The sequence below is a fragment of the Arvicanthis niloticus genome, chromosome 28 (assembly GCF_011762505.2).
Source record: "Arvicanthis niloticus isolate mArvNil1 chromosome 28, mArvNil1.pat.X, whole genome shotgun sequence".
Taxonomy (NCBI): domain Eukaryota; kingdom Metazoa; phylum Chordata; class Mammalia; order Rodentia; family Muridae; genus Arvicanthis; species Arvicanthis niloticus.
In genome coordinates this window covers 3,406,464-3,417,967 of record NC_133436.1, presented here as the reverse complement: position 1 = coordinate 3,417,967, position 11,504 = coordinate 3,406,464, and the positions used below count along the sequence as shown (strand labels likewise).

Sequence of the window (11,504 nt, the reverse complement as noted above, 5' to 3'; positions counted from 1 at the left end):
CTTCTTCTTCTTCTTCTTCTTCTTCTTCTTCTTCTTCTTCTTCTTCTTCTTCTTCTTCTTCTTCTTCTTCTTTTTCTTTTTTTTTTTTTTTGTTTTTTGAGACAGGGTTTCTCCATGTAGTCCTGGCTGTCCTGGAACTCACTCTGTAGACCAGGCTGGCCTCGAACTCAGAAATCTGCCTGCCTCTGCCTCCACTGCTTCTGCTTCTTCTGCTTCTGTTTCTTCTTCTGCATCTTCCTTCTTCTTCTTCTTCTTCTTCTTCTTCTTCTTCTTCTTCTTCTTCTTCTTCTTCTTCTTCTTCTTCTTCTTCTTCTTCTTCATCTGCTTCTGCTGCTTCTGCCTCTGCCTCTCCTGCTTCTCCTTCTTCTTCCTTCTCCTCTGCCTCTTCTGCTTCTTCTGCTTCTTCTGTGTCTGCATCTGCATCTGCATCTGCGTCCTCCTCCTCCTTCTTCTCCTCCTCCACTGTTCTGCCTCTGCTTCTTCTGCTTCTTTTTCTGCTTCTTCTGCTTTTTCTGTCTGCATCTGTCTTTTTTTCTCTTCCTTTTCCTCTGTTTCTCCTCCTCCCCCTCCTCTTCCTCCTCCTCTGCCTCTGCTTCTTCTGCCTCTGCCTCTTCTGCTTCTTCTGTTTCTGTTTCTGCTTCTGCGTCTTCTTCTTCTTCTTCTTCTTCTTCTTCTTCTTCTTCTTCTTCTTCTTCTTCTTCTTCTTCTTCTGCTGCTGCTGCTGCTGCTGCTGCTTCTGCTTCTTCTGCTTCTTTTTCTGCTTCTTCTGCTTTTCTGTCTGCATCTGCGTCTTCTTTTTCCTCTTCCTTTTCCTCTCCTTCTTCTCCTCCTTCTCCTCCTCCTCCTCCTTCTTCATCTGCGTCTGCTTCTTCTGCTTCTTCTTCTTCCTCCTCTTCCTCTTCTTCTTTTTCTTCTCACACACACAAAACTGTAAACTCACACACTCCTACATACACTGACACACACAAGCCCATCTGTAAACAGACACTCACTCCTACACACACTGATACATACACACCTACACAACACACCTACAAACCAATCCAACCACACACAGCTCACTAGATACAATAAACTCACAGAGGGCTCCACTCCACACCTCCTCTCAATGCACTCAAAGAAATCCAGGCCTATACATATATAATTTACACATAGAGAATGTCCATATATTAACACACAGGCACACTTGCTTTGAAGCCATGGGGGAATGAGTCTTCTGACATCATGTGGTGCTCAGCTCAGGTACCTGGGATCTACTGTACAAGACCAAAGCCCGTGTTATGACCAAGACCAAGTCATGTGTTCTGTGACCTTTGTCTCCTTACCTGATGCTCAACATCCATAAAGGGGGGAGCTGTCCACCCATTAGAATTTGAGAGCTGGGCAGCCACACCTAGGAAATGGATAACCAGGGAGGGGTCACAGGAGGCCATGGGTAGCAAGGCCAGGTGCACTCTAGTGATGGGCCTATAAAAGCCTGAAAGGAAGAGGGGTCTCAGGTGCAGTAGACGCAGCTACATACTGGTGCAAGAAGCTACACACAAAATAAAGCTTGCTGAGTCTGAGAATAAGTGTTTTCTCAGACAGTGCAGTCTCCTAGTGTGGGGACACTTCTCATGAGAAGGGTTCGATCCCACCATCCAGCTTTTCCACACATCTCCATCCACTCCAGGGGTCTCACAAACTCAGGGAATGAATGGTCAGGATAATGCAAGGAAAGACACCAGGGTTTCTGTCTGCCACGGAGAACTGAGGATTCTCTCTGAGCAACGGTGACAGGCTCCGAGATCACCTGGAGACCTGAAGAGGGCACAAGGCTGACAGCTGAGCCAAGCATGTCACTTCTTCCAACTGAATTTTGAATTAATGGACACCATTCAGGTGTCTGCCCAGAGCCTTTCCTATTGAGTCCTCCACTCAGCATGACCTAGAGTTCCCGGCACAGGTAGTTATTTTAGTTTCTGTTTTTCTACATCTATTTCATTGTTTTGATTCTATTCTTTCTATGTTATTTTTAGGTCACATGAGGAGTGACACAATGCCTACACATAGAGAGGATGTGTTACCACCCACCAGCCCCCAAGACAGTATCTTTGAGGAGGGAAGCTTCCACTCGCAATACAAAGTCTTGAGGACCATTGGGCAGGGAAGTAACGGCAAGGTCCTCCTGGCCCGCCACCGGCTCACAGGTACACACGTGGCCATCAAAGTTCTTGTGAAGAACAATCAGTTGTTCCAGCCAGCCATGATGGAGGCCCATATAATGAGAAAGATCAACCACCCCAACATCATCTCACTGCTCCAAGTGATTGAGACCAAAACAACTGTATACCTCATCATGGAGTTGGTTGAAGGCCAAGAACTTTACCAATACATCAAACAGTCTGGCTACATAGAGGAGGACGAGGCCCGGGAAATATTTAAGCAAATCATATCAGCCGTGAGCTACTGCCATGCACATGGTATAGTTCACAGGGACCTGAAGCCAGATAACATCATGCTAGATTACAAAGGAAAAGTCAAAATCATCGACTTTGGTCTTAGTACCCAAGTGGAACCTGGGCAGATGCTGGACCGGCCCTGTGGTGCTTACTCTTTTGGTGCCCCTGAACTCTTCCTCGGAGAAATTTATGACGGAACAAAAAACGACATATGGACCTTAGGAGTGGTCTTATATTATATGGTAGTCGGTAAGGTCCCATTTGACTCTCTCATTATCCAAGAACTGCAAAGACAGGTTGTGACAGGTGTGTACCCTGCCCCCTGTGGGGTGTCAGAAGAGCTGGAGGATCTGATTAGCTGCTTATTGACGGTCAACCCCAGCTATAGGCCAACAGTCATGGACGTAATGACGCACCCGTGGTTCAAGGAAGACTGGAAGGCATTCCCCAATCCCTATGAAGAACTGATCCTCATCAGGCCAGACCATGCAATTGTGGAAGCAATGCAATCTATTGGGTTCCAAGCCAAAGATATCATAGAGTCACTAATTAAAAGAAAATATAACTGTACCATGGCTTCCTATTTCTTGCTGCAAGGGCAGGCTCTCCAGGGGCATGGCTGCTCAGCCCAGGCTCAGCCAGTGAGTCCAGTTACGGCCCCATTCCCTACCCTTGAGACTGCTGCTGCTTTCCATTTAGGACTACGCAGGAGTGGAAGCGCTCCCATCCTTGGCACATTGACCTCATCATTGTACAAAGCTCAAGAGTCTGCCTATGCCCAGGAGGCTATTCAAAGAAGAGGCCGAAGATCCACTGGGCCTGGTCTTCTCTTCACACCACTTCGGATGACACGACCACAGGACCAACACAACATCCGTGCCATGAGTGTCCCTTGCATTCATTCAACAACAATCATCAGTGAAAGGAGCAGCAGCAATGAGAATAGAGAAGAAAACCTACTCTCGCACAGCTCCTCAGCAGAGGATAAGCCCATCTCCAGCTCTGGCAGGCCCAGAGGCTTCAAGGGATGGACCAAGAGGATAGGAAATGCCATGAGGAAGCTTTTTTGCTGCTTTCAACCAAGAAACAAACCTCGCCTGGGGCAGAAGAGAGTCTCCCCTCAGAAGTGAGGCACAGGGAGAGAGTCCAGAGAAAAAGCAGCAGGCAGGGCTCAGGGATCCTTGTGCTTTGCTTTTCCCTGTTTGCTCTTTGTTGGTCACTCCTCTCAGGTTTCCCATTTCCCCACATTTCTTACCTTTTGCCTTCTATAATACGTTACAAGTCTTCTTCAACTCCTAGCCTTCTCCCTCTTCTGGACTTCTCCTCTTCCCAGCAGGGACTTAATATTACTGATGTGTACCCCACTCTGTAGTGTTGTCTTGATGACCTCATCCCGTCTCCATCTCCCCCTAAAGCCAATAGCTCCCACAGGGCGAGGACTAGAGGGCCATGTGCTCATGGACTCTTTTAGGAGCTCCGGGCCCCAGCACATGTGCCCGCCAATCACAAGCCCCGCAGAACAGATTCTTCCATTTTCAAAAGTAACATCACATTCCAGTAAGCCTCAAAACTAATAACCAGCATTGTCACTGAATAAGTATCAACAGCATAGTTTGCTGGTTATTAAGGATGGTCAGATTCTTGCATGCATGCATAGTTTTGCATACTGATTATCCTTTTCTTCCTAAGACCTAGTGATGCATACAATTTTATAGGAAATATTTCTAAATGATTTCTTTCAAAGATTTTGAATTGGACTTGGAAAAAAAGACATAAAATATTAAGGAAAGTCAAAGCGCCATGTGGTCTTCTGAGATTTCTGCCTCATTATTTCTTTTGCTTAGAATAAATTATCTTGTCTATTTTACAATGTCATCTGGAAATTCTGTCACATCCTAGTACACACAGGAGGTGTTTTAAACACATGGCCTGGGAAAAGAAACAGCAGCATAAGGTACAACAGCAACTGCAGTAGCAGCAAATGCAACAGTAGAAAAACAAGGAGAAGAAGGAGGGGAGGAAGAGAAGCAAGAGAAGGAGGAGAAAGAGGAGGAGGAGGAGGAGAAGAAGAAAAAGGAGAAAGAGAAGGAGAAGAAAAGAAGAAGAGGAAGAAGAAACAAAAGAAGAAGAGAAGGAGAAGGAGAAGGAGAAAGAAGGAGAAGGACCTGACTGCCTGATTCACTGTTCCTATGAGAACTGCTGACTGACTATTACATCTGGAGCCAGATATCATGCTTACAACTAATGATGAAAATGATGTAACTGAATATTAACAATCATAGAAGACATATCCGTGTTTCTGAGGGGTTCATTTTTGGGAGCTAGAACTACATGGCAGAAGAATACCATGGTATGTTCCTAATTAGGAACACCTTCTCGAAGCTGATAATGTAATAGATTTAAAGGAGCATTTCATAGGAGTCAGGGTCCCATCACCTTCCCCCAGGGCACAGAGTGCTCCTGACCTTGCATCCTGCCTGAGACTGGTGGCATCCCTTGCCTGCATTCTAGCAGTCTCCACACACTCAGCACTATGGCGCTGACACTTACCCCCTGCTCAGCCACTGAGTTCCTGGTCTTTCCCAGCCTCTGTCTGGATAGAAAAAGCACAGACAGTGCAGCTCCATATGATAGCACCTCCTCTGCACAGATAATCAGGGAGGACATCATACAATTACTACAGTGACACCCGTGAGTGGGAGGCTCAGAAGTGTCCAGTCTTAATTCACTGTTTTCTCCACAATGCAGAAGACAAAACCTGGCTTTGGGACAGCATTTGTGTGGTAATCAACAGAAACAACAGACAGGACCATAAGATGAACTCAGGAATCAAGGACATCCTGGTGCTACTGCCTACCTGGGAACAACTATGGCTGTTGGTGCAGGTAAGCAGGGTGACAGCTGGGGCTCTTCAACCAGAGGGACAGGGAGGACACCTGGGGAGGGCAGGGAAAGGTGACAGCAGGAATTGTATGTGGGAGGCTCCTGGTGCAGAGGTACATGGAACCTCCACGTCACTATAAATTACTTCAGGCAGCATAGTGTACACCTACCTTACAACTTACCTGGACCCTTGGCTTCCCTGGTCCGCACAGGGTTGTGTGTTGGATCTTTCTCCCTCATTCATGGGTTTCCCTGTCCCTCATGGTGTCTGGAGCTTTTATGGGCTGATTTTGCTACATGGGACTTCCTCCTCTGCCTCCTTTTTCTTCTCCTTCTCCTCCTCCTCCTCTTTCTCCTCCTTCTCTTGCTTCTCTTCCTCCCCTCCTTCTTCTCCTTGTTTTTCTACTGTTGCATTTGCTGCTACTGCAGTTGCTGTTGTACCTTATGCTGCTGTTTCTTTTCCCAGGCCATGTGTTTAAAACACCTCCTGTGTGTACTAGGATGTGACAGAATTTCCAGATGACATTGTAAAATAGACAAGATAATTTATTCTAAGCAAAAGAAATAATGAGGCAGAAATCTCAGAAGACCACATGGCGCTTTGACTTTCCTTAATATTTTATGTCTTTTTTTCCAAGTCCAATTCAAAATCTTTGAAAGAAATCATTTAGAAATATTTCCTATAAAATTGTATGCATCACTAGGTCTTAGGAAGAAAAGGATAATCAGTATGCAAAACTATGCATGCATGCAAGAATCTGACCATCCTTAATAACCAGCAAACTATGCTGTTGATACTTATTCAGTGACAATGCTGGTTATTAGTTTTGAGGCTTACTGGAATGTGATGTTACTTTTGAAAATGGAAGAATCTGTTCTGCGGGGCTTGTGATTGGCGGGCACATGTGCTGGGGCCCGGAGCTCCTAAAAGAGTCCATGAGCACATGGCCCTCTAGTCCTCGCCCTGTGGGAGCTATTGGCTTTAGGGGGAGATGGAGACGGGATGAGGTCATCAAGACAACACTACAGAGTGGGGTACACATCAGTAATATTAAGTCCCTGCTGGGAAGAGGAGAAGTCCAGAAGAGGGAGAAGGCTAGGAGTTGAAGAAGACTTGTAACGTATTATAGAAGGCAAAAGGTAAGAAATGTGGGGAAATGGGAAACCTGAGAGGAGTGACCAACAAAGAGCAAACAGGGAAAAGCAAAGCACAAGGATCCCTGAGCCCTGCCTGCTGCTTTTTCTCTGGACTCTCTCCCTGTGCCTCACTTCTGAGGGGAGACTCTCTTCTGCCCCAGGCGAGGTTTGTTTCTTGGTTGAAAGCAGCAAAAAAGCTTCCTCATGGCATTTCCTATCCTCTTGGTCCATCCCTTGAAGCCTCTGGGCCTGCCAGAGCTGGAGATGGGCTTATCCTCTGCTGAGGAGCTGTGCGAGAGTAGGTTTTCTTCTCTATTCTCATTGCTGCTGCTCCTTTCACTGATGATTGTTGTTGAATGAATGCAAGGGACACTCATGGCACGGATGTTGTGTTGGTCCTGTGGTCGTGTCATCCGAAGTGGTGTGAAGAGAAGACCAGGCCCAGTGGATCTTCGGCCTCTTCTTTGAATAGCCTCCTGGGCATAGGCAGACTCTTGAGCTTTGTACAATGATGAGGTCAATGTGCCAAGGATGGGAGCGCTTCCACTCCTGCGTAGTCCTAAATGGAAAGCAGCAGCAGTCTCAAGGGTAGGGAATGGGGCCGTAACTGGACTCACTGGCTGAGCCTGGGCTGAGCAGCCATGCCCCTGGAGAGCCTGCCCTTGCAGCAAGAAATAGGAAGCCATGGTACAGTTATATTTTCTTTTAATTAGTGACTCTATGATATCTTTGGCTTGGAACCCAATAGATTGCATTGCTTCCACAATTGCATGGTCTGGCCTGATGAGGATCAGTTCTTCATAGGGATTGGGGAATGCCTTCCAGTCTTCCTTGAACCACGGGTGCATCATTACATCCATGACTGTTGGCCTATAGCTGGGGTTGACCGTCAATAAGCAGCTAATCAGATCCTCCAGCTCTTCTGACACCCCACAGGGGGCAGGGTACACACCTGTCACAACCTGTCTTTGCAGTTCTTGGATAATGAGAGAGTCAAATGGGACCTTACCGACTACCATATAATATAAGACCACTCCTAAGGTCCATATGTCGTTTTTTGTTCCGTCATAAATTTCTCCGAGGAAGAGTTCAGGGGCACCAAAAGAGTAAGCACCACAGGGCCGGTCCAGCATCTGCCCAGGTTCCACTTGGGTACTAAGACCAAAGTCGATGATTTTGACTTTTCCTTTGTAATCTAGCATGATGTTATCTGGCTTCAGGTCCCTGTGAACTATACCATGTGCATGGCAGTAGCTCACGGCTGATATGATTTGCTTAAATATTTCCCGGGCCTTGTCCTCCTCTATGTAGCCAGACTGTTTGATGTATTGGTAAAGTTCTTGGCCTTCAACCAACTCCATGATGAGGTATACAGTTGTTTTGGTCTCAATCACTTGGAGCAGTGAGATGATGTTGGGGTGGTTGATCTTTCTCATTATATGGGCCTCCATCATGGCTGGCTGGAACAACTGATTGTTCTTCACAAGAACTTTGATGGCCACGTGTGTACCTGTGAGCCGGTGGCGGGCCAGGAGGACCTTGCCGTTACTTCCCTGCCCGATGGTCCTCAAGACTTTGTATTGCGAGTGGAAGCTTCCCTCCTCAGAGATACTGTCTTGGGGGCTGGTGGGTGGTAACACATCCTCTCTATGTGTAGGCATTGTGTCACTCCTCATGTGACCTAAAAATAACATAGAAAGAATAGAATCAAAACAATGAAAAAGATGTAGGAAAACAGAAGCTAAGATTACTACCTGTGCTACCTAAAAATAAATAAAGTAAATGTGCTTGAAATAAAGGAAGTAAAAGCTAGAAAATTAGAATAAAAATTGTGAAAAAGATATGGGGAAAAACCTAGAGTCAAAAATCTTAAGTAACATCCAACCAAATACCAAACCCCAAAATAGAAAGCCCAATAGCCCACACATTCTGAACACAGATGAGGTAACTAAAAAACCTAGTCAGAAGACAGTGGGAGTGGGAGAGCCACAGCTGACCAATATTATGAATGCATGCTGATCGAAGAAAAAATCATATGAAATAAATGTGAGGAGAATGAATTAGAATAAGACAAAACAAAGAAATATAAAAGCCCAGCACTTCAGGCGAAACTCCTAATTCAGGACTTATTCATCCAGAACAAAACCACAACTCTCCAGAGCAAAATATTGAAAATTAAAATTAAACAATCATAACTAATAAGACAGTTAAATGTCACAGAATTTTGAACCTGAAACCAAGGCCGGTAAGGCAGTGTCTCAAAGAATATCTATGTACAATTTATAATCCAATGATAACTTCTAATGAATAAATTGAGAAGAATAATGTAAAAATTGGAAACCAAAAATACATTGAAAATGGAGGGAAACTGAAGCAGCATAAAACACAAAATTAAATAATCAAAACAATAAAATACTCTATGACAAAATAAAAACATCAATGATAACTCAGAAGCAGCCATCCAAGTAAAGCATAAATAAAAATCAAAAAACCAACAATAAGAAAACAGCCGGTGACCTTGACAATACAAGGCCTAACTCCATCTCTTGAACTCATACCAAAGTAAATCTGTCAATATTAACTGCTAGCCATTTACCTAGGCCTTTAATCTGAGATTATGGGGTTGGCATATCGAATCCTTGGGAACTGGTCAGCCAGCCCAAATACTTAGCCAGCTTCAGGCCAGTGAGTGAGCCTGTCTGGAAAATAAGGTTGATGGCCTACCTTAGGAACAGCAACTCGGATGATTTCTGGCCTCTACACCTCTCTTGCACCAAGATGCAGGGAATAGAGAACCAAGAGGGATGGAGACGAAAAAATATACAAAAGTAAAGTTATACACACATGCGTGTGCGTGCGTGCGTGCGCACGCACACACACACACACACTCACACACACACACACACTCACACACACACACCTGTAATTCACACACTCCTATATACACTGACACACACACAGGAGCTAGTATACACTCACCCACACACAAGCAAACCTGTAAACACACACACACACTCCTACACACACTGATACATACACACCTACACAACACACCTACAAACCAATCCAACCACACACAGCTCACTAGATACAAAAAACTCTCAGAGGGCTCCACTCCACACCTCCTCTCAACGCACTCAAAGAAATCCAGGCCTGGCCACAGCTTAACATCTGTTGGCTGGAGCGCATCACAATCTCTCTTCATGAGGCATAATAGGACCTGTTCAGACATGGCTGGGAAGGACTCCAAGGCTCTGGCTTAGGTGGGCTGTGGAGACTGACATTAGGCTTTCAGAAATCAAAGCCTCTAGGATGTGTTGATGTCCTTTGGTCTCTGGTTTGAATGTTGACTGTTCCTCCTGCTTTAAAGTCCTCATGTCTACACACCCGTGTCACCTTTCCTTTGAATTCTCACTGAGTGGCCTCAAACTGATGCTACAGTTTAACTTTTAAGACAAAGCTGTGTTTCTAAACTGTCTCATCAAGGAAGATGCTGTTCTCACAATTCCTCAGAAAGGCTTTACGTTCTCATCAAACCCCAGAGACAGGGCTGCAGGAATAGGCAGAACGTTGCCTCCCAAGATGAGGAATTGAGTTTAAATCCCCAGAACCCAGTTGAAAGTTGGATGCAACAGCAAAGTCCATAAACTCAGCATCCGTGGGTTGGGGGTGGGGGATAGACATGGGAAATAGAGACAGGGGGATGAGAAAGTGTGAGGACCTGTCCGGAGGATGGCCTCTGACACAAGCATTGGAGTTGCATGTACACCTAGGCTTGTAAGGGGGTATGTATACACATGCAAACACTCTGTCATGCACAGACGTTGGCATGATGTTTAGAAAAGCAATTCCACACTGAGTGTAGAGCTCGCTTTAGACATTAAGGTTCAAAGGTAGAACAAGCATGTGTGAGGACCAGAAGCTCTGTGCTCCCTGGGACCAGAAGGAACAGAGTGGCTTGTTGACACAGATGAAATAGACTCTGAACCACAGACCGTGACAGTCAGGTCACAGGACCCAGGCTGCTGTATTATTCCTGAGCACCCAGTGCAACTGGAACCTGACTATTGAGCAGTAAGAGGCTCAAGCCCTGAAAGGGCCTTCACTTTTCAGAGTGCTGTGGTCAGTGCAGTGTGTAGTGCTTTCCTTTTGAAGACTCTGTTCTGGGGATTTGAGTCCCCTGTAGAGGAGCCTCATGTATGCAGACACTAAGCCTGGTAGGAAAGATCCTCATGTGTGGAGTTCACTGCCAGGCTTGAGAGCAGAAAAGCAAAGAAACTTGCCACCACTGGTCATTGTGGCTCAGCTTCTGACTTTGCAGTTGAGATCAGGGACCCTGGAGTCCTCCCTAGTCTGAGTCAGTGATCTTGAGTTCAAGTCCCTGCTTCCTGATTTGTAGGATCAAAGGACAGTTTCAGGTCAGGGGAGCTGTGAACACCATCTAGGCCTTGCTGTCTGCATTTCAGGGATATTATCGACACCCAGAGGAAGCAAGGGCTACAGAGTCATGGATTACAGGACTGGACTAGAGCTGGAGTCCAAATTCCCTTATCCCTTGAGACCAAGGACACTGGTCTTTGGCTGACTCCAGGCTCTCTGATCTTCCATCTTTGCAGGCTGTGTCATGCACTAGCTCTCCCAGGAGCCCATATCTCAGGAAGGCTTTTTGTTACGGGTTTCTAGACAACAAAGCTGTTGTTGATAAAGGAAATGATTGTCCCTTAAGCACCAGAGAGGCCTGAAGGGTGGGAAACACCCCCAGGGCCTCAGTGCTCTGCTGGTGACATACAGGATCCTGCTCTGGACAGAGGTTGGGTCTGGGAATTGATGCTTGCTGTGTATAGGGGACAGAAACAAAGGGTCCTATGGGAACCTTGGCACAGGCCTGCCCAGGGATGCCTCAGGGAGACTCACACAAGCTCTGTATTTAATGTATCCACAGCTTTGTCTAACAAACTCACCTGTGTGCCATTTTCTCTCCAGGTGCTGGTAAGATTTCACACACCTCCTTCATAGGCTTTCATGTTTTCAAGTCATGCTCAA

General features: G+C 45.9%; 1 protein-coding gene and 1 pseudogene across 1 annotated transcript; one reads left to right on the top strand and one right to left on the bottom strand.

Annotated features, from left to right (window-relative positions):
• The first annotated feature begins 2,035 nt into the window (after positions 1-2,035).
• Positions 2,036-3,571, top strand: LOC143439945 (sperm motility kinase Y pseudogene; annotated as a pseudogene).
• A 3,018-nt stretch (positions 3,572-6,589) lies between these two features.
• On the bottom strand, positions 6,590-8,122 carry LOC143439944 (sperm motility kinase Y-like). Its single transcript, XM_076926520.1, has one exon. It carries the CDS (start codon positions 8,120-8,122, stop codon positions 6,590-6,592), a length of 1,533 nt encoding a protein of 510 aa, XP_076782635.1.
• Positions 8,123-11,504: the final 3,382 nt, after the last annotated feature.

Excerpts from the sequence above, each read along its gene's own strand:
- LOC143439944 (XM_076926520.1), bottom strand. The coding sequence starts at position 8,122 with ATGCCTACACATAGAGAGGATGTGTTACCACCCACCAGCCCCCAAGAC.